This window comes from Cylas formicarius, unplaced genomic scaffold (genome assembly GCF_029955315.1).
Source record: "Cylas formicarius isolate icCylForm1 unplaced genomic scaffold, icCylForm1.1 PGA_scaffold_6__28_contigs__length_40554024, whole genome shotgun sequence".
In the NCBI taxonomy this organism is placed as follows: domain Eukaryota; kingdom Metazoa; phylum Arthropoda; class Insecta; order Coleoptera; family Brentidae; genus Cylas; species Cylas formicarius.
Window position 1 is genome coordinate 3099931 of NW_026844347.1, and position 24617 is coordinate 3124547.

At 34.4% G+C, this 24617-nt stretch overlaps 1 protein-coding gene across 11 annotated transcripts in view; it reads left to right on the forward strand.

The window, feature by feature from the left end:
* LOC132703146 (polypyrimidine tract-binding protein 2) overlaps positions 1–24617 on the forward strand; it is a 569388-nt gene that overhangs the window by 346917 nt on the left and 197854 nt on the right. The window contains exon 1 of one of the 11 annotated variants that reach the window (XM_060672264.1): positions 6332–7763. The exons of the other annotated variants lie outside the window; for them this stretch is intronic. Within the exon in view, the coding sequence (XP_060528247.1) occupies positions 7761–7763 (3 nt within the window). The 5' untranslated portion in view covers positions 6332–7760. Of the gene's footprint in view, positions 1–6331; positions 7764–24617 lie in introns of those variants that run through there. 11 annotated transcript variants of the gene reach the window in all.

Consider the following 24617-nt stretch of genomic DNA (forward strand, 5'->3'; position numbering starts at 1 on the left):
CTTTGTTATATCTGTGAACAGACCATACCTCTTCTTACTTTTTGATATGTCTTGTCTGGAAATTTCTAAGAATTACCGTTGTTTTACCGTTAGTATTGTTATATATACAGGACGTCTGAAGTCATATATTTAAAAACAAAGAAAGATCCGTATAAGAAAAATTAGCATATATATGCTATTCCGATAATGAATAAAGAGGCTACAAATAAGGAATAAAAACCCTAAGGTTTTATTGATCGGGGAATTTACATATATCAGGTTGCCAAATTCAATGAAGTAAAAATATTGCCTGCTGAACAAGCCAAATGATTTCACTCTTTCTTCTAGTGTTTTGTATTGGGTGACTGTATAGTAATTTTCTTTTACGTTAAAAGAATAAAGAAATTTTGTTTGATTTGTTATTTCATAGTCCACTTGATTTTAAATAACAAAAATCTGTACTAAAGAATGCAATTTTTGTGTCTATTGACTGGCTTTTTATTGTGGAATCCATAAGAAAACAAAGGTAACCGTTTGAAAATCGAATTTGGATCAATTTTAATAAAACGCGACTGGTCAAAAATGGTGCAGAGTTTATCGAAATTGTCACTAATCTCAGAAGTTGAATTAAACCAACAATTCTCCGCAATTCCTCGCTGTTGCATAACGTCGGCGTAGTAATAATAATTTTAATGAAACTTATTCCAGTTATATTAGAAAAAGGCTGATTGCTGAATCACGGGTAGAACAAAAGAGCTCATTTGCAATGGACGAATGTTTACCAAAGCGCTCATTATCGATTCCACAAAGGTATCTTTTATCCTGAGTCGTAATAAAACCAGTTTTTTTTATTCTTTCATTATCAGTTCGTTTCGAACTTTTCGCCAGCAAAATTTTGCCGTTCCTTTTTCTTAAGGACTTTTTCGGTAATTAATAATTAAACTCGATAATTAAGAGATGACGTAGGTAATAAAAAAGTTAGATTGTTCATGAAACCATGCCGTTTCGCTTATATAAAAAGAACGTTTCAGTATTCCTTTAATCCTAAGCAGGAGCGTAGCTGGCGAGATCACAAAATATTCTGGAGTTTCATACTGCTACTTCAAAATGCAGGACGTGTTATTTATTATATGTGGCAAAAGTGTACCTGATAATTTTGAAAAAAATCCATTTTTTTTCTTCCTCCTTTTAATTATACTTTTTCAGTCTGGTGCTGGTGCAAACAAATAAATTTGCAAAATCTGCAAAATGTACCTACAGAATCTCCTTCTATGAATCGAATTATATGACCTTTCCTATATAGAATAAAGTTGTGGTAATTTTATGCCTCTATAGTATATGGCGTTTAGGATATTTGTTCAGGATTGATGTGCACTAAACTTTAGCTTTGAATCATTGAAGCTGTAGATATCAATTCTCTTCTCATTATATTGGATATACAAAAATGATGCGAAGAACATTTGACGGGCCCCGTATTGTATAGTTTATAGTGTAGACCAGATTCTTTAGAAGTTATTTCTTTATGCAGTTTAGACGGAAATTCCATAAAATGGCCATTTTTTCTTCTTCCAAGCAAATAATCATGAACTAATCACTAATTAACAGACACTTTTTAAGTACCATTATTCCTGCTTTCAGAAAGTTAGGAAACTAGTAAGGAGCACATTTTACCTAAACTTTTGGGCACGTATAAATATGACCCTTGCCGGAAAACAGAATTTATCTGGATATCGACTAGTTTTCGATAAATTTAGAATAAATTATACGTATTATGAAACGAGGTCCGGATCCCTATTTATCTGATACTTCAAGCAGTTTTCCATTTCATTCTGTTATCTACATATTTACAAATGAGGCTATATAATCATTGTCTAGCCGAAAAATAATTGTATTGTGTTGCGTTAATTGGGTCCTTTGTTGATTGTCGAATTGACTGCGCCCTTTATTTTTTAGTAAAGTAAATTATTTAAAATATTATATTATTATGACTTTCTAAAGGCATAGAGTGCGCTCTCGAAAATATTATCCTTTTGACCCACAGGCTATGAATACAAATCCGGCGGCCGGCAATATCGCACGGATCCCTACGCCGCTGATTATGTCGTAAATTAATATCGTTCGTCTCGGCTTTTGCCAGTCAAAACTCATTAAAGAAAACTACTTAATCAATTTATTTAATAAAAGTTGATTAACTCGAGTAAAATTAAACTATATTCGGGATTTTCGACGGCCGGTTCGCTCAACTTTCGAGGCAAGTTGTAAAATCGAAAACTTTGGGAAAATAGACCGGAGGAATTTATTCATGGCGCCGGTGCGGTGGAAAGCTTGTTTTAGGTGTGCATGGACACTAATTGGAATTCTTAAAAGATTATAATTATTGCACGACGCTTTCCCGGATCGATTCTAAATAAGAAAAATATTTCGAAGGAAAATTGTTTTGTAACGCAGGTTTTAATTTTTTTAATTTTAATTTTAATGCTCAAGAAATTATATTGTTCATATTCGTTGTTGTTCACTATATCTTTGGTTTATGTTTAAGTTGGATGACATTTACCGCTTGTGATTTTTAACTATAATTGCGGGAATTCAAAAGTGTACAAGTCCAAGAATAGTGAATCGATAATAAAACTACAATTTTTATAGCCAACAAATCAAAAAACTTCTGAAAGTACTTAAAAAAAAGGTCACACATTCAATTTTTGCTTCCCCTACGAATTTCATCAAAATGTTAATTTTGCATAGATAAAGAGTTTTTCAATTACTATTTACTGATTACTGTTTGTTGATGAATTAAACAGAGCTTAACTGAAATTGTTTCAATTAAGCTCTGAAGAAGCCAATAGGATGATTTGCGGAACATTATGCAATTGTATATTTTTTCTCTTTTGTACTTAGACATGCTGTAAACGTACTACGTATTGTAATTCAGTCAAATAAAAATCTATCTATCTATCCCAATTCTACGTTTCTAACGTTTCGCAAACAAGTTCGATTTATCAACAGCCGATGCAAAAGAAATCCAAAAGTTTTCTAAATAATATTAGAGTAGCCTGTGGAAGTTTCTTTGAAAAAAAATAACGTTTTTCAATTGGTAGCATCTGTAAAATCTATTTATTATGCAATTACTTACCCCAAATCACCATGGTAAACGGAAATGATAGTTTATTAGCCTTAATATTGTACCCGTTTTATGGTAGACATGTTAGCATACGTAATGGCATACTGAGAGGCATGTCTAGCGATACTTATGATGCACGAAGTAAATTAAACCTAGTTCAATCATTCTTAAGATTATCCGTAATTAAGCAAAACCCACGAGTTATGGGGATTTATGAAATGGTGAGTCTGGACAACACGTTAAAGTGAAACCTCACGCTTTCTCAATTTAAAGCAAAAGTGAAGGAATTCCGTATTCAAAAATGCTATTAAATACTCGCCACAAGATTTTTTATCAGTTACTTAAGAAACAATTTATGTCTTATTTATGTTTTTATACTCCGAACTAGCGAAACAAATTCTATTCTGTTCTATTCTTTTCATAATTAGTCACCAGCAGACATTCTAAAAGGACACAGTACGAGATCAGCTGCACGAAAAGTTAAATTGCAAGCGTACCCTCAACAATTACTCAAGCATGTTTTAAGAAATGTATGCCACCCCTTACTATATATTCATTTTTGCTAAACTATGGAAGACTCAGTCAGAAATATGTGTAAAATATGATACATTTGTTTTCCGGGCGTGTTGAAAATTAAAACTAGTAGTAAATGATAAAAAAGCGTTAAACAACAAACAGGTTGGGGTTGTTTCGGTATTCGCAACAGTTTCGGTGGCCTCGAAACGCGAAAATTGCCTATTAATAGTGTTAACAGGAACATTATAGCTCCAACCGGTGGTCCTATTTAATTTTTGGTCCGGTCCCCCCTATTTAGGCGCGTGTCCGGTCATTGGGGGCGGCGCTCGCACAGCCAAATGAATAAGCGAAATTACTCCAAATAGGGGCAGGCGGGGTGGGGCGGCATGGGTGCCCTACCTGCTGCCCGCCGCATGCATCAAGTTGCAAAGCAGGTCGCGACGGGTGGAGGTCGTATGTAACAAACCGGGCGAAAATACCCGATCTGGGGAGACGTGTTGCTTGGGAAATGTGGCACTGGGGTAATTCTCTGACGGATAGGTAATAGGTAAGAGAGTGTTCCGGGGGACTTTTCACCTAAATTCGCTTCCACAATCATAGAAAGTAAATTAATAACGTATAGTACCACAAAAGTGCTTTCTAATTGGAAAAAAAGGTTGATTAGCGTCTTCTCATTTACACCAAATAAAAAAGTTTTGAGGAAGTGTTTTAGGATTTTACAAAAATCGTTCTATATTACGCTATAAGTGGCGTCTTATTTAAAATTTTCATCCATAACGTAATAATTGTTGGTCTAGCCAACACTGAGAAACTTCTTTTTACTCTTAGAATTTCTAATAGGAACAGACAAAATAAACAGAGATAATGTTTCGGTGGTAGAGCATAGCTTTTTTTTAAGGCATACTATTTGTTTACACTGAGTACTTACATCGTGCTGTAGCCAGTAGCTTGGTCGATATTCATTGTTTAATAATTCGCTTCATTTCCTTGAGTTAAAATATTCTAAGTCTTAATATTATTATATAACGTTAGCGGGCACTATTTTAAAATATCAATTTATGGAAATCATTAAGTATTTTTTCTGGAATAGGGAAGAATCTATTCATTAAATTATATTACGCTATAGCTATCAGATATATAGAGACCCTGCGTGTGCCGACACTGCAACTTTTGAATTCAACAGGAAAAAAATTTCAGAGTTGTCATTAAATATGCTCACGCGCGATCGTTTTAAATTTCCTTTTTAACCAATAAGAGATGTAATTGCAAATCAGTCAATAAGACCTGGCCATCGACATGGCCCCTGAAAGGTCATCAATTCGGCGGTTTTCAATTTGAATTTTGTATTTTTTCAAAATATGCCCACGTTTCATTAAATGTTCTGAAAAAAATGTGTCAAGTGTCTCAAGATAGCGGAGTAAAGTGCAGGTTAAAATATCAGAGTCGTCCAAAGCACGTTAATTAGATATATAGTGTGTCGCATTTAAGATGAAGACCCCCTCTCTTGTGACTGCCTAAATAAATACACAGACAGTCATTCGAATTGATGGTTCACATTTTTTTAAGAAAATTAAATTTTTAACTTGCCCTACTGTGTATGCACAAACAAGGTCAATTTTTGATAGTTCTGCTTCACGTTAGAGATATCGGAAAAAGTTGTTCCAAATATTATTCTAACATACATTTTCATTATTTTGGTCAATACCTATACAAAATTGTTATACATTAGTTTTTTTTATTTGATTAACTAGTGTGCCATGGAAATTAACAATTTGACATTTGTGACACCATTAATGTCAATCAGATTAAACTTTCAGTTCTATTTATCAATTACCGAATTAAAGTGTCGTTGGATTGTTTGGTGATTTTGCTCATAAATTTAATCAGTTACCCACAAAAAATTGTTGTTTTCTTAGGATTGTTCCTTTGTGTTAGTGTTAGTTATTTTACTGAAGAATTTAAATTACATGAATTACACTATTATATAGACCATATCGTATAGATTTTGCTTTTCAAGGCACAGTAATTTGTCAAATAAAACAATCATCTTTTGAAAATTGTGTGTATAGAAAATCCGAATTTTGTTATGAAACTTGGTATCTGGGGTTAGAATAATATTCGACAACTTTTTCAAATAACTTTTTCCGATAGTTCCAAAGCGAAGCAAAAATATCGAAAATAGACCCTGTCGATTGGCAGTAGGCCGCGTATTGAGTATCTTAAAAAATGGGAACCGTAACCACTGTACAAAATTTCAAATATATATTTATTTAGGTAGTCGAAAAAGTCAAGAGTTCCAAGAGTGTCTTCATCTTAATTGCGACACGCTGTATATATGAACACATGTTTGAAATATTGCTTTGGGGTAACTTCTTGCGTAAATTATTTCGAGTCGTCTATTGAGCGTCGTTCCGTATTCATCATAAAAACCCGATCAATTATCCATCTCTTAGGAAAGTATATTGCGATCACGACCGCCCCCCTACTCACGTTCCCCTCACTTCCCGGCAGCGGGCTACGCCGCTCCGTCGTCACACCTGTAGTTCGTCCACCTGTCCGCGTCCAGCACATACGAACTTCCTCGATCGCGGCGGCGGTGGCGGCGGCGGCGTCCCGCTTCCCCCCTTTCCCAGTTCCCCCCTCGCGCATCGGGGATCCGCGAGCGCGCGCCGCCTCTCTCGCACCTCTCCACTTTGCCACAAGTTCGGGCGGCCGGCACGACTCACACTCAGTCCGGGCTAGAACGCTTGCGAGTGCGGCGGTCCATACCTTTCTATTCCTACGATCTCTGCTCTTGTCACACACAACATATACACACACCATTATCAAGACACACTCGAAACATATACTCCACGCCTATCTTCGCGTCGGTCCGGAAGTCTCAGTTGGTCCGCGACGTCTTGTATCTCTTCACGCTGTCAAAATCGCCGTGACACGACCGTTTGTCGTAGTAACCCAGTGTCATAACTCTTTTGAATTCTCCCTCTTTATTCCAGTACTTTGCTGCCTCGATACAAAAAACGTAAATTGCCGGAAGTTTTTTATAACAACATAAATCCCGTTTGTCGCCCGAGTAAGGTTCCTTATTTCAAGTACAAAGCGATCCCCCGAAAAGTTAATATATATTTTTATTGGAACTAGTTCGAAAACGTTTTTTTCGTTAATTTTGGCGTTTTGAAGACCGAGACGATACCAGACGTCTTTGTCCAAGAATTTATCGACAATCATACAATTGTAAAGTAAAACGTAAGTTAAGCTATAATATACCTGTAATAAAACTAAGTGTGAGATAGCGTTGTCAGTAATTCTTGTACCGTTGGGCCTGGGGTCAGTTTTTTGGACCCGCCGTCCTTTTGCGCACAGCACGTAACGCCCCCGGTGCAATAATCACTCCATTTAGATGTCTTTTATTGTTAGTTGCGATATTACAATCCAGACATTTAAAGTCAATATTGAAGGCGGTGTTTAATTCGAGACAATCGCGTTCCGTTTTATAATAATAATAATAAAAATAATAATAATAAATTGTAATCAAGGTTGTGGTCAAGTTTACTTTTGAAACAGTTCTTCAGCAGTATTCGGTATATTTCTAGCATTAAGTCAGTGTTTGTATATGATACATATCTTTAGGAGTTAGCTAGTTAAATTTTATCAAAGAGTTTATTATATTTACCGGCTAGGCACTAAATGTTTAAGTAATCGATCTCTTTAAACGGAGACAATCGTGCAATATTTAATCGACACGCCACCATAACCAAACCAACCAATCATCGCGGACAATCCGTAAAAAGACAATCGAAATAGACGCGTCGGAAAAAGCAAAATTTCGCCCGTGAAGAGCCCGAAAATCGGCATCACGACGTTTTATTTCAACGCTCCTGGTCAATATCCCTATTTAGTGCCCTTTTGTCCAGTTGTCCCTCCTGAGTACCCCCCGACCGCCACCGCTGTTCAGACGCCCTGTGGTTGTGGCCAATGTGCCCTAGCGTATTCTAATCATCCCCAAGTCGCGACCCCGTCGACGTTGATCGTCAACAGGTACACGGAAATCAACTATTTCGACAATCAACACCACCACCAGCAGCAGCAACAGGCAGTGCATCAGCTGACTGGCTGTATCCCTGAAAAATACTGCGCTGGGATAGATATGGTAAGCCAAACGGATTAATGCAGATGCAGTTAACCAATTAGTATTGCAGTACGTTTTCTGATATATCTGCCCTACCGGAACGGTCCTATCTATTCAATCTCGAGTTCCACAATCAGCTATACAGTATATAGTATTAAGCCGGAGTTGCAGCTATCTAATAATTACCGAACACTAGGCTACATTGAACTAATGAGGAAAAACTTGTATTCATTATATTTTTCAGTTAAATTAAAGAAATCTTTTGAATTAAAAACTAGCATATAATCGAATTAAATGATTTATCAACCCTAAAAAACCTCAAAATAAAATAAGTTTCCCTAAATATTTCAATATTCTCTAGCACCTAACCCCGAAATTTACATTTTACATCGATTGTGGCCAAAATTCAAGATTTTGAATTTGAATTTCTCAAGTACGAAATTTACAGTAGATAGACCACATTTTTTATCAATAATATTGTTAGATTTAAATAAATCGAGATTGTTTTAAAGACGACTTTTCCGATCTTGGCGTCAATGTCGAGCGGTGCATGCCAGAGCAGGGCATCAAACTGATGCCCGTCGCCACCCTCTGCGGCGTCCCGGCTCACGCGCGCGAATAGACCCGAAGATTTCCCGACGCATCCGAAATCGATAGATCGCGCCAATATTTAAATATTCGAACGTAATCTAACACGGCCAAACTGACAACATTCCGCTCTCGGAATGCATGACTCATTTGAAGTGTCACAGACATGAACACACAGAAAAAAAACAAAGTTTTATTTCTTTACAGCAACGTTAAAATATATAGATGTGTACATCGGTAAAAATTCGTAAACCTTTCATTCTGCAGATTTATCATCAGCCGTCCCAGAGTTCCCTGTAATGAACAAAAAACGAGAATTCATCAATCAAATGAATTTCACAAACAATTGGGACTAGATTTACGTAATAACTCACAAGCTGACAGACACGATGGAAATTCTGTAGTAAGCACGCATTTACAAATACAGAGTTGACTTGAGTAGCACGATGGAAATACTGCAATAAGCACGTATTTGCGATGGGCTCTCAAACAACAAAATCAAAACACAGAGTTGACTTGAGCAGCGCGATGGAAATACTGCAATAAGCACGTATTTGCGATGGGCTCTCAAACAACAAAATCAAAACACAGAGTTGACTTGAGCAGCGCGATGGAAATACTGCAATAAGCACGTATTTGCGATGGGCTCTCAAACAACAAAATCAAAACACAGAGTTGACTTGAGCAGCGCGATGGAAATACTGCAATAAGCACGTATTTGCGATGGGCTCTCAAACAACAAAATCAAAACACAGAGTTGACTTGAGCAGCGCGATGGAAATACTGCAATAAGCACGTATTTGCGATGGGCTCTCAAACAACAAAATCAAAACACAAAATACTCCAAAGACTATTTAAATTAGTTTTATATACACAACTCAAATCAATCTAACACGGCACAACAAGTCAAATTATGTACTTACAATTGTCTAGTTGTAATAATCTTTGGAAATCGTCAGGCGTCCAATCAGTAGGCCAATGCCGCAACTGATCCTTAGAACATTTAAAAGTTTTCGGAGTACCTAATTTCTTAATCAAATACCGATTATTGGTAAGTGATCTCTTGATTATGTAAGGACCAACAAATTCACAAGAAAACTTTTCAGGTCTTTGACCTCGGCTTAACAAAACAGTATCACCTACTTTATACAGCTGATTGTCTCTTCGCTTCTTATTTAGATAATTCAACTGCCTTTCTGAATTTTGCCGTAGTTTCTTTATAACTGCGGAATAATCCACTGGAGATTTAGTTTCATCAGGGATTGGCAAATCGGTTAAGACTGTACGAATTTGAGGCGTTTGACCCTCTCGACCAAATACTAACTTAAAAGGTGAGCAACCAGTCGTCTTTTGTTTCGTAGTATTGATTACTAACTGGATCTTCCATACTTTGTTCGGCCAATCTGTTACTTTATTGGATTCAACTCTTAACAAATTGGTAATAGTTCGCATATAGCGTTCTATTTGTCCGTTGGAGCGATGAACACCGGGGGTTGTCACGTGTAATTCGATGCCAAAATATTCGGTAAATGATTTAAATATTTTTGCTATGAAATTAGTTCCAGCGTCGTGAATTAGTTTGGAGGGCGTGCCAAATATGCTGAGGAATTTAGCAAAATTTTGTGTTGTTTCTTCTGTAGTAACGGTGGATTGAGGATATAGGAGACAGAATTTGGAGAAGGCGTCAATTATAACAAGGATATATTTATAGTTTTTTGGATTACCTGGTAAGGGGCCCAGACAGTCGACATGAACTGTATGGAATGGTTCATCGGGCTTTGGGATAGAAGTAAGGAAGCCTTGTTTAGGACCCGTCTGATTTTTTCGTACTGCACATATCAAACAGTGTTCAACATACTTTTTAACATACCTGGTCATATGGGGAAACCAAAAGTAAAGTCTGATTGAGGCAAGAGTTTTTTCCCAACCTATGTGACTTTGATCATCGTGAAATATTTTCAAAAGACTATAACGGTTATTAGATGGTACAAAAAGTAAAGACTGAGACGATTTGTTATTTTTATTGGTTGTAATACGAAATAAGGTCTCTTTTTCTAATTTATATTTTCGTTTGACATCATCTTTAGCATCGTTCAAAGATTGAATGATTTGTTTACATTCCTCATCTTGACTTTGTGATACGGTAAGCCAATTTTTATGAAAATTGGGTTGTGAATCGATATGAGCTACAGTTTCAATTGGGTTCCTGCTAAGGAAGTCAACATGAGATATTTCAGAGCCCTTACGATAAACAATTTCGAAGTCGAAATCCTGCATATAAGCCCACCAGCGGGCGGTCCGCGGCTTAAGTTCTTTTTTGCTTGCAGATAATTTTAAGGAATTGCAATCAGTTACTAAAGTGAATCTTAATCCAAGCAAATATACACGAAAATTTTTTAAAGCTTTCACAACGGCCAGAGTCTCTAGTTCAAACGAATGATACATAGCTTCATCTGGATTGGTTTTTTGACTGAAATATTCAACTGGACGAAAGGTATCACTGTGTTTCTGCAATAAAATAGCACCGAAACCAATACTGCTCGCATCAGTATGCAATTGAGTCTCTAAATTTGAATCGAAAATTGACAATAGGGGTTTTTGAGTAAGGACATCAATAACATACTGCCTTGCTTTTTCACATTCAGTCGTCCAAACAAAGGGAACATCATTACGAGTCAAGTGAGTTATACAAGCTACTTTGGAAGAAAAAGCGGGAATAAATTTACGGAAGTAGCTCGCCAAACCGATGAATTGGCGCACTTGTTTCACGTTAGTGGGTGACAGACTTTCCTTGACTGCTTTAACTTTATTCGGATCAGGTCGGATACCATCAGCCGATATTTGACGACCTAAATAGGTGATGTTTTGCATAAAAAATCGACATTTACGAAGGTTAATTGAAAATCCGGCTTTAGACAAAGCATCAAGAACTAATTTTAGTTTACAAAATCCATCCTCAAGTGTGATGGAGGGTATTACTATGTCATCCATGTAAACAACCGCGGTGTCATATTTTAGGTTACCTAAAGCCATATTAATTGCTCTCTGAAAGACCGCAGGACCATTGGCCAGTCCAAAAGGCATTTTTAAATACTCATACTGACCATCCGGTGTCACGAAAGCGGTTTTTGGAATCGACTCGGGATTAATCGGGATTTGGTGAAAGCCCGAAGCCATATCAAGTGACGTGAAAAATTTATTTTTGCCTAAACGATCGAGCTGATCGTCAATACGTGGCAATGGATACCGATCTCTTAAAGTTATTTTATTCAAATGACGATAATCGACACACAATCGAAATGTCCCATCTTTTTTCTTAACGAGTATAATCGGGCTCCCAAATGGAGAATTGCTCTCCCGGACGATTTCGTTTTTAATTAGATCAGCAACGATGCCACGTACTTTCTGACGCTCAAACTCCGACATACGGTAGGGATGGTGATAAACAGTTTTGTTTTCTGTCAATGTGATGGTTAATTCCCCGGTATTGACAGGTTTAATGGTAAAATCAGTAGCAGTTGACAAATTCTGATAATTCCCCAGCAGTTTGATTAGTTCAGCCATTTCTGCATGCTCCAGATCACTTGTTATTTCCGAGTTATGAATGGTTCGAGTAGAATTTGTAAGCGCAAGCATGGGCATAATTTTTTGAACGTTTTTATTTTTTATTAAAACTACATTATTTTCGTAAACATTTTCACCAACGATAACGTCATATTTGGAATGACTATGCGGCACAATAACAAGATCAAGCGTTATTTTTATTTCGGGAAACTCTACCAATGCTTTGGTAAAAGAAAAAGAATTATGTATGGTACCGTCGAACCATCGTAAAGGAGTAACACGCGGAATTTTCTTTAGATTTAATTTGTCTACCAACGTTTCTTTTATTAGCGAACACGTGGAGCCGGTATCAATTAAACAATTTGTAGTGTAACCCGAAATAACGATAGGCACAGTTTTTAACTTGTTTTCATTAAAATTATGTGAATTGAGCAAAACGTGATGAGATTTAAATTTCTTTACGGTTGGGTCCTGTCCGGACTCTGAAACTTCACTTCCTCGACTTTGTTTATTTTGCCGACGAAAACAATTTTCAATGCCGTGACCAGGTCTTTTACAATATCGGCAAACATCAAACCCTTTATTATCCGAGTTATTGGTATTCTTAGTTTTAGATTTACAATCGCGAGAAAAGTGTCCCGATTGACCGCAAGAATAACAATTTGCCTGCGTCGTTTTTTTGTGTGAAAATACATTATTTTTCTTATTCAATTCGGATGCCGATTTTTCGACCAGAGGAATTTTTATGTAATTAGAGAGAAATGCAATTAAATCACTAACAGAGGCGGCACTACAATTATAGGCCGCAGTTCTGACCGCAAGATCGTCTATTGAATGAGCAATTATTTCGATCAAATCCGAATCAGACCAACTTGCCCGCGTGCGCTTTAATTTTTCTAATTTAATTCTCGCGTATTCAACATAACTGCGCGCATCGGAACTACGATAATTTACAGCATCGCTTAACAGTTTACCCAAATTCTTTTGTTTGGGAAAAGATACAGAAAAGTCAAATTTAAAATTTTCCCACGTTTCTTCCGTGGGTTGCCATGCCGAAAACCATCTTAGTGCAGATTTTTGCAAAAATGGACCAATTCTACTCACGGTTTCCCGATCTGACCAAGCAAATTCGTTCTTATACCCTTCAATTTTTTGTAACCAAATACCACTATCCATATTGTCGGGGTCAAAACTCGGCAAGGCCAACGAAATGGGAGTGGTTTGGGTGGCTGGCGATGTGGTTGATGTCGGCGACGGCTCCTTTGTACCGACACGCTGTTGCAAATTCTCAAGGATCGACGCTATGGCGCCCAAAGATCGATTCAGTTCTTCTTCGGCCATTATAGCACACTCCAAATTACGTTAAACGATTACACGTGTACCCCACACCTGATGTTAGATTTAAATAAATCGAGATTGTTTTAAAGACGACTTTTCCGATCTTGGCGTCAATGTCGAGCGGTGCATGCCAGAGCAGGGCATCAAACTGATGCCCGTCGCCACCCTCTGCGGCGTCCCGGCTCACGCGCGCGAATAGACCCGAAGATTTCCCGACGCATCCGAAATCGATAGATCGCGCCAATATTTAAATATTCGAACGTAATCTAACAATATAAATATATAGCATCTTATACTGAGTGTTAGTGATCCTAATTTAAGTGGCTATAACTTGATTAATTTAAATGGAACGCCACATTTTTTAACTTATCAGAGAATAAATCTTTTAATTAGTATTTAACTGGAACACCGTAGGGTGGGTGGGGCAAGGAAGCCCACCTTAACAATTAACCAAATTTTTTTTTCGTTTTTTCTTCTAATAATTATAAATTCTGGTTATTTGTACATTTTTGGCCCTTTGCGTAATACCAGGGGTAAAATAGACCGCTTAGAAATTCTAAAAAAAGGTTATTCCATATTATTATAACCTTCGACAAAATTTGGGTAAATTTAGTTAATACAAGAAAACGTAGAAAATGAAAAAAATGTTTTTAGAGTAATTGGTTAAGTTATGGAAAAACCAAATATTAGTCAAAATCAGATAGCCCACAACACAAACACGTATTTTAGGAATTCTTAAAAAACACAGATTTCATCCTTAACTAAAATGCAACTTTATCAAATGGAAATGATTTTGACAATCGAATTTAATTTTGCACATGGCTGTTGAATGAAGCGGTAGAAATTGGCGACTTTTTTTCAATTTCTAAACACTAGATGCAATAAAACATTTAGAGAACATCAACAACCAAAATTTGGCGTAGTTAAAAAAAAAACAGTTAGCTATAGAATGTCCTAACACAATTCGATAGGTTATTGAAAAGTACATTCCCTGGTAAGTTAAAAAATGTGGTGTTCCATTTAAATTAATCAAGTTATAGCCACTTAAAGTTGTTATTAGATTATTATAAATTTTTAGCTACCCTGTATAATTGAGATATAAAATATCTATCTATGTGTATATGATTACTTTACTGTATATTTCGCTTGCAACCTTGACTACTTCTTATGTATTTGAGAAATTAAAATTAGAGTACATTTTATGGTATCACAAACATTGCAGCGTTGATACTTATATGATAATCCGTATACTATCAGGATACTTTTAAAAAGTAACCATATTTGGACTTTGCATATCCCAAAACTACAGCTTTTTGGTCTATCATCATTAAAAGCAAAATGATAATACATTAGAAGCATGGCCATTTTTGAATATTATTTTATACTAGACAATAAACCACACAAATGATTCCAGTGAACGCACCTTTATAATGACTGGTTATCGTGCGTTGTAAAATACGTAAATAATATTCGTCTCATTTTGTGACATTAGAATTAAAACGTCGATACTAATTTTAGTTATCCTGCTCACGCTACCATAGCTAAATTGACAGGTCAATTTAAACTTTTAAAAATTGGCGTCTATTTTAATCTGGTTCCCCTCGACGCAGTTTTTACAGTATAGGTCGTATTCGTGTCTAAAAGAGGTATTAGAAATATCAAATTTAATGAAACGCCAAATTTCATGTCACTCCGATTTTTGAGGAAACTTCAAGATATAGAATGATAGTTCAATAATGAAAGATTAATTAAATATTGAAGGAACAAGAGTTGTGGTTGCGGTTATTTAAAGTTAAAATTAGATAAAATAAATTTTAAAAAAACGTGCAATAAAAGTAGCAAGTAAAGTGAAATGTAATGTTTTTCTTTTTTAAACCATTGGAGAGATCAAGTTGAAATTTTAGGAATATATTCACCAGTGTTTGACATTTGTCTTTTGTCATAAAAAAATGGCACTGCAGCGCCGTATTCCCTATCACATCCAAAAACATCAACTTTATATCTTCAAAGTGCATTTTGTAAAAACCTCCTACAAATGACCAGCGGAAACTGCAAATGAAGCCAATCGATTACCTAAAATAGTCCAAATTACCGTCCGAAGTTTGCTAACAAGTGGGGACGGGGCCGCCGCCTATCACTCGGCCTCCCTTTTGGCAGAGATCCAAAAGTTCCGTAAAATTTCGTCCGTCTATATACATCGGCTAATTATTCATCCGTTCGTGTAATTTGTTACCTTCAATTAAACGCCTAAGCGAAAATTTATCGAATAAATATGTTGTTGGATTATTTACTCTTGTTCCTAAGATTCTTGGGAGTTTTTCTTAAAGTTGGTTCGGTTTTCTTTTATATTCGTCCTACATTTTACGCTTACGTTACTGGTTGAATAATTCGGATATTGTTTTTAGACAAATTTGAAACTACGTGAAGTTTATTATACGTGGAGGACAAAGTAACTTTTTTTTTGTGAGGCAAAGTTTACTTAGAGAGAGACGGGTAGTGACGGGTATTTTTTTCATTATCACACACGTTATTACTAGTGACAGACAAGTGTAATAAGATATTGTTTTATATTATTTCTCAATTTTTCTACCTGAGTTTTTGATAGTAAATCGTTGAGGAATCCTTGTGAAAACATTTCAATAGTTTATCTTTCTTAGAACTGAAATATACAGAGTGTACTATTCAAATAAACTTAAATTAATGTTCTATTCAGATATTTTGAGTGACGTCCGTTTATCGAACTGAGATGGGTGCAAGACAAATTTTTTTTGCCAGTCAGCCGGGTAGTAATGCAAATTGTTTTCTTACTAATACTAAAAATTCAGGTGAGCCAGTTTTTGCAAAATAGTGGAGTAAAATAACATGAACATTTTTTTTCAATTTTTTTATCAAAAATACCCTTGCACATTTTCGGGTGTTTAAATACGAGGATGTGTTAGTTGCATTTGTAATAAATACACTTTATAGTACACAAAACATTTCGAGGTTTTTAAAAATCGGTTGGTCAGAGAAACGTTTTCGCATTTATTTAAATCAAATAAACAACCACCAGCATTTTTGGCTTTGCTTGAAGCCTTTGTGGAAGTGCAGGTTACAGAAAAGGTTCCGTCTCAATTGGGATAATAAAAATGTGATCACTCAATTTGAATTCAAGCTTTGCCATAAGGACAATTATGCTTGCTGCTGCATAATAATAATAAACAAAATCAAATAACAATTGTAAAAAAGACCGAAAAGTAAGAATAATTACTCCTTTTATATACTGACATTTGGTTAATTTATTTTTTAACTAAAATGGTTAGTAATAATTTTTTATTTTTTTTTATTCAGTTATAAAATACTATACAATTTTGATAAACAAATCCGTGAGTTAAGTGGCTAATCAAGCTGACGTTAAAGAAAGAATGTGTTGATCAGTGGGTAGTTTGGGTAGTTTAGGCAATAGAAACTAGAAAAATACGCTTTTTAAGATTAGAAAAATTCCGTTTGCAATCAACACTTTTTTCAAAAATTATGATAATACTTTCTCGATAAACTATGTTTTATACTTTTTAGTTGCTTTCTTTATTTGACGAGCCACACTGAAATAAGGTATTGGATGGAGATTTACAGAGCATCCTCAGCAAGTGCAAGTTTAAAATAAAGCTAGAGTAATGCACTAAAGTAGCAATTTACATTCGGCGCACTGTTTAATTTCAGGTAACTTGTTTGTGCAAAATCTTTAATGTACAACAATAAAAGATGTCCCAATATTTACAATATATATTTATCAGGGACTTTCTGCTGCCACTCGACGGAAAATCTACTTTGCAAGCATTTTGCTATTCTGAGGTTCACAATTAAAAAATAAATATTCAACCCACCGGACAAAAATTAGCAAAGGCAAAATAATAAACCCCAAAAAAGACATTTTCCGCACATATTCATCGATGCCGTATAGGTTCCAAACAACGTTCAAATATTTGTACAAGTAAATAAATGTTTACCTTGTAGAAGACTTTAACTCCCCAGATGTTGATGCAATGGGTGCGTGCCTGGATGTATGTGTGTGATAAAGCAAACATTGGTTAGCGAAACCAGCTAAAAAAGTACATATAACCGACTGCTTTTTGAGGCAAACACATGTGAATAAAAAAGTTATATTTATAGGATTTTTATAATGTTAACATTTTTAAATTTTTAGTTCAAAATGTTGGGTCTCAAACAATTTATATAGTAGTATACTTTATGCATTCTGGGCAAATTGAAGACATTGCAATTGCCATCCCTAACTACTTTTATTGACCTACGAGGTGGGTTGTGATGTAAAGACATTTTCCGATTTTTTTTTCAAAAATGAAGTTTTTTAATTTTTATTCTATATTTATCGATCGACCGATTGGCAACGCTTTTTTCTACAGAAAGGTCATGAAAAGTTTCTAATAAAAAGAAAATAATAATTATTAAAGTTTACATTAAATGTTCGAATGCATCTTCTTCAGCCTCAATAGATATTGGATACACATCTTTTTGAAAACAATAAGTATTAATTTATCCATACTGTTTAATTGAATTTTGTTTTGCACTCGAATTGATTTGACACAGAAAAAACAAAAATATATATTTTAGGTATTATTAATTACTGCAAGCCATTTGTTAATGAACAATTTTAATTTACATGTTTATCAAAATATTTTTTATATAAATTTATCTTCTATATTTTTATGCATATTCCCTAATTTATCTTATAATATTTTGTAATTAGGTTGAATAGAAGGACCTAACTAATTTAAACGGAGCCTGTTATATAAAAAACTCTAAACGTTTTTCTAATAATTAGAAGCCAAATTATTTATTTCCACGTACTCGTTAATATTAATTAAAATATTGCATGAACGATAAAAAACATTCGCCTTAGTTTGGTTTAAAATATATTGTTCTTTAAACGCGGAGTATAATACATCTGAGGCACTGATGTCGTTTAATGCTAGATTCCAATTCAATTCAACTAACGAAAAAATAACTTGTTTTTGAGAAAAGTTATCTTTTATTGTTGTTTAAAGTACACTTTTAATGCAAGTAAGCAATATTTTTTTCTGAATGCAACAAAAACTTAAAGGAAGAAAACAACCCCTTGGTCGTCATATTGCAAAGAGGCTTGCTCTGCATACTCCACAATAACCCAAAGCAGGCAGTGCCAAGCGCCTGTGTAAATAATACAAAAACGTAGAGGCTGAGTCCCGTGATATACTTTCCTAAATAAAACTGATCAAATCTGTTTTTAAATGACATAATGAAATGTTGTCGATTTTCGTTTATTAAACACTCGCTCCGCTCGAGCCAAATAAACTCGTGACTCAAATGCCGTTTACCGCACTACTTGCATAATATACTATTACTAAGATATTTTTCACATATCCGTAAATTGTGATTTGAAATTGACAGACACCTATCATATCACGCGCATGCGCCTGGAGAATCTGAATCCACTCACAGAGTTCGCATGCATTTGCGTAAGTATACCATTAATTGTCTGTCCAAGACGTAGAGTAAAAAAGCGTCCATTATTCGCTGTGTTAACTTCGAGTTGTGCGCTACAATTTGCAATTCTAATACTCCGTCCGTCCTCATCGACCGTATGTTGGCAAGCTATTAGCCATTGCACCGAGCGTTTTTAATTTCTGTTAAAACTAAAATGACACGGCAGTCGCTAGGCATGTGTTCCATTGGATCGTATTCCCTAGCTTCATTATTTTAGCAATTGAAAAATTTTAGTGTATTATTTGTTACGTTCTTTCTTCTTGGAATAATTTAGTACTTTTTGAAATTTTGTTTAATGTAGCCATGTACAAAAAATTATTGATATAAAGTAAAATTTGATTGATAATTAATAATCTGTATTAGTAGTTTTTGCGCTTATTTCATTAGGGTTGGTAATACTATACATACAGTATTACACGAATACAATTTTATTTAAGACATCCGAAAATATACAGTTTACCTAGCAAAATTGGAGTTTTAATAAATTGATTATATTAATTGCGCGCCTATTTTTTGCTTACGAGATCAAATTTTCTAAGGATATAACAAATTCTAATATTCATTCTACATCCAAATTTTCATCGAAACATATTAAACTTATTCATCTTTGAAACTGTACCTGCTGCGTGACAGACATCGAAAAATGAACAAAACTCGTTTAATTAGCAAAAGCTGAAAAACTGAAATTTTCAAAAAATATGCACATTTGTGAAAGTTGAAAAACCAACATCCATAAACCAACAAAGAAAAAACATTAAATTTTCCCATTTATCTGTTTATTTATTATACATTCTGTTATTGAAATCGGGTCCTAATAGTGAGATTGCAAACAAATTGAAATTGAAAAAAAAACTGGTGTCCATAAGCTCTATCAATATTATAAAGTAACTAAAACGATATCTCGTAAAAGGGTCCGATTTGAACATTCTTAAGATGTTCAAATCAGTTCATAAGTAATGTGTGGCGTCCCTTAATTGTATAAAAGCCGGTGTATTTGTCTTCTTCTTAAGGTGCCGTTTTTTTTTTCACCTAATGCCTCTTTTGTATCTTGCCCTACACCATCAGCTTCAGGAATTGGTACTTAGAGTATCTGAATCCGTCCCCAGGTAGACTGCTTTTCCTTTGTTTACTAGTTGGAACAATTCCCTTTCTTTTTCTTTCTAGCTGCAGGGAGAAATAATTAGAAGTATATGTTTTTTAGCAAAATGAGACTTCACGCAGTAACAAATTTATTAACTAGGTGTTTTCTGAACTCCAATAGTGCTGGGCGACTTTACCAATCGCCGTTTCCCGCTGCACGGTATGACACTCTAATCTGAATTATATGCTCTAATTTACTGATATTATTTAATGAAGGTACAACCCATATCGGCTTAAATTACAGCATTGATCGCGGTGATCGGAGCTCCGTATTGAAGCTGTATCCAGCTCGTCATCTAAATTGCCGCCTCCGTCGTTCGGGCAAATATTCTATTAATGTCGGCAAATCAAATATTAATAGCTGAATTCTTGTTAAATACTTGTGCACTGCTTGCAGAATATAATTTCGATTTTACTATTACGTACTGTTATTTCGGTGCATTTTCTCTAAAAAAATCACATTCCAAAGAAAAATTTTCACACCACTGGAAAAAATTGAAGGGTTTCTGTCCGTCTGACAGCGACAAGTTTCTAGCAGTGTTGCTTGTTTAGTTCTGGTAAGTTTTCAATCTATATTTTCGATACAATCTCAACCTACCTCTTTTTAAACTATACTACTATACTATTTTGCTATGACTTTTTTCGAGAAACATACAAAAGTAGTAAGTAATTTGTAAAAAATTATAAGAATCCAAAAATATATTTGCCTCTGATTTTTCTAAATTTTGGGAAAAGGCCTCAAGCTGTGGTCATCATTTCGGTAAATTCGTTAATGTTTGACGTTGATACTGTGTCATTCTAAAAAAATGTTCTAGATAACAACTGTATAGTGAAGACCCCTTCTGAAATTCACCAAATACTACCAAGTGTCGTTACCACTTCTGAATCAATCTGTCTACGGGGTGGTCCGAATTATAATGGAGAAACTTTAACAGCGTATTCAGCAGATAAAAATAAGTAAAGAAGTTTATACTTATGTAATAAAATGCTTCGTTTTATAGATAGGTGTTTAAATATTGCGAAAAAATCGTTTTTCTCAGTAAACAATTTTTTTCTTTCTATATTTTGCTTTCGAACTTATAAAGTATTATTGCAATGCTATGTAAAGCATCGATAACTTATTTTGGTTAATCAGTGGCGTTTGTGAGGCTGTTTATTAATTTAAGTAATAAAAAAGTGGCACCTAAATGGTTTAACGCAATTTTGTTAATAAACTTAAGATGCCTTGGTCAATTCTGAATAAAAATAATCTCTTGAGTTTTTTCCTTAAACCGAACCATTTTGCAGACATTTTTTTAAGCATATTAATTAAATCGACGGTTTTCACGAACGCCGTTGGCTAAGCAAAAATAGGTTTATCTAGGTTGTAGATTTGGTTTTAAGTTGCATTAACATCTACCTACCAAATTTAGAAGAAAAATCTAGAATACATTTTTTAAAATAAGAAATAACGATTTTTGAATGAAGCATTTTAGGACATACGTTTATATGATTTTTTTTACTTATTTTTATCTACGTTCGACATTATAACCATTATAATTCTATAATAATATATAATCAAGATCTTCTGTTTACCTATGTGCTTATGCGAAAAAGTATATGTTTCATTAAATTACAAGGTCAACAATTATTATTTTTGTGATGGCCATATTTGATATAAAATTTTCAGTTTTAGAACAATTTTTTAATGGGAAACGGACACCTACGAAGGCCAACAGTAAAGTACAAACCGTCGTGTAGCATAATAATCAATTTCCTTCCATACAATCTTTTATATTTCTCAGAAAATATTTCCCGTTATTATGCGCAAAATAATACGCCGAGAGCTTTACCAAAAATAAGTACGCCTCTGAACCGGCTCCCTTTTGTGGAGAACTTATAGCTCAACATTAACCTAAAAGATTATATACGCAAGTTTCATGTATAATAAAGCATTCGATGTCCTCCAGGAAATGGTAGTAAGCAAATTTTAATATCTCAGAAAAGCAGTTGGAGATTTCGTAATAAAATTTTCAAGCGATTTACGTTGAATTTCTCCGGAACCTCGTATCCTTGCCCGGGAATGGGTAATTGGTGGTTTTGCTTACCGTGCATCCGAGCTACGGGACGATGCAAAAGTAATTTTGACATTTTCTCAACACTTCACAATCTTCGGGCTTTAATTTAACGGATGGACTGTTTATTAATTATTGTGTACCCATAGTTATTTAATTTTGTTTATCCTTTGGCCAAACTAACAACACCGTGCCGCAAGTTGCAAAGTCAATATGAAAACTACTCATTCGTGCGTTATTCAAAGCATACATTAAAGTTTCCAACTTCACCTTCAAATTAGTGTCAACTTGATGTTTACGTTACGTTAGATTAATTTATTTCATTTCAATTAATTGCGGCAAATGACTCAGCGTTTTTCTACAAATTTAATATACATTTGAGGTTTACGTTATAGATGAATTGTAATATATTATCATATTCGTTTTTAAATAAACGAGTTATATGCAAAACTTTTCGAAAGTTTAGGTGACTGTGGATTTATTTGATTGTATTTTATGATATTTTTTACATTTACCACTTTTCAGGAGTTTTGCACAATGCGACAAAATGAGATGAGACTGTAGAATGCTTTCTCTCATTTTCATTCTCATTTTACTCGCTAACAAAATAACTCGGTGTTCAATTTATACGAGACGTTGTGTAATCATCTTGTACTTAAAACTTCAAACTTTCGACCTAAAAAGTAGTAGAACCTAAACAACACTAGCAACAATACATTTTTATAAATTTGTTCATGTTTCTTATTTTCCCTCGATACAACCATTTTTTGTTGCTCTCCCCGGCAAGTGTGCGAATAAGTAGATTTTCGCTGAAACTACGTTATCATTATTCCCATTTCTTCGTTTAAATTCTTCTGTGAAGTAGTAATCCGATTATTTGGGGAAACGTAAGCTAAAATATCCGTTAATGAACTGTATCAAATATCGATTTTAGAGAAAACTCCTGGGAATAGATGAGAGAGATGAATCGGTTTTCTGGTCCATGTTTATTAAGAACTGTTAACGGTATGTAATTTGGATGAAGTTTACCCGGTTTGATTAAGTGTGTTTCTTATAAGTTCTCGATATTTAAATACTCTAAAGCTGTCCGAACGTTGTTTTGGTAAGAACTTGTCTACTACAGTCTATTTCGGAACTCCTTATGCGTTGAAATATACATAAATGTGACCGTTATTACGTTGAACCAAATACAGGCAACCGACTTAATTATAACTATTAATTATACTATCACAAATCTCTCGAAATACAGAAGAATCGCGTTTATAATAACTTGTATCTAATGTGCCTGTAACAAACCAAGCTCTTTTGAAGTTTAATAAACATATGTTTTTAGTCGAATGCTCGAGACCAAATTAAAAACACGCCAGCTGCAGGTTCTGATACCAGATATCTTTCAAAGTAAACGATATACTAAAGGTTGTATACCATAAAGGATGTATGCGTAATGGCATGATTATATTCTAATTGGGCTTTTGTAGTAAATTGTTCGCTTTAATTAATTAATCGTGCTTTTGGTTGAGACAAGTGCTTTGGTTTCTGGTGGCTTATGTGAGAGAAACTCATTATAGAAAATCTGTTATCCGATTGTTTCATATATTTTCTTATTATAACTACATTTAATAATGTATTGTTGATTATTAATAATAGCATTAATCGACAATTTCTTTTAATTATCCTTTATTCAGTCAGACACTACATATACATATAATTAATTATATTGTGATACGCTGTTATACTATCTAGACATGAATTAAGGTAACTTTCTAAACAATGCATTAAGCATTGGTACTTTCGATTATAAATGAATTATCAAATAATAATCTAATAAAAGTTCGAGTCTTACAAGAATTTAATTAAATGTATTATTGCATTGCATAAATATTTTTTAAGTTTTTAACAAATAATATTATAAGAAGTCTCATTTTTCACAATGTTGGTATGTATTTGAGGCCGCGCTGATAGAATTTTGCAATTCTTTATTTGTTCTGGCATTCTGTAACTGCAGGTCAGTATGATTTCTTAAGTTGTGTGGGTATATTTCATTGATGTGGGTTTAGATTGTTCAAATTCTAATATAATTTCAATTGGATTAATTTAAAGTATACAGCGTTTTAGTATGCATTTTGTAATCTAAATGAAAAGGAGCATTAACAATTTTATTTTATATTATTTTTAAAAATTTTAAAGTTTGTTTTATTGCATGTACTGCAATAAGATCTCTTATAATCGACAAGACACACGCATCATAAATTTTATATCTTGCTAATTCACTTAAAAAATAGTTACTTCTGTATAACGCTGCAACTAAGGGAATTCTTTTGGTGTTTAGATGACTATTGTGAGCAATCCAATTTAGCTGCTCTTCAAGCATAAGACCTAATTATATTATTTTATCAGGTCTTTCCAAAGTAAAATCATTTATCTTAATGTTAAAGTTATTATTATTTTAGTATCCTCCTAAGTCATTGTGTGCTATATTTGCCTATACTTCTTAATTTTTTGATGTGTAAATTAAGACCGTATAATCTGTAAATGTATAAGATTGTGCTTCCAATCCAACTAACCTCAGTCTCAAGACATGCAACTGATACAAGAGGGGCCCAAGGACGGAACCCTGAGGGATCCCACAATTCTTATCCATAACTCTGCTACTGCAGTCCTCGAGAGTATT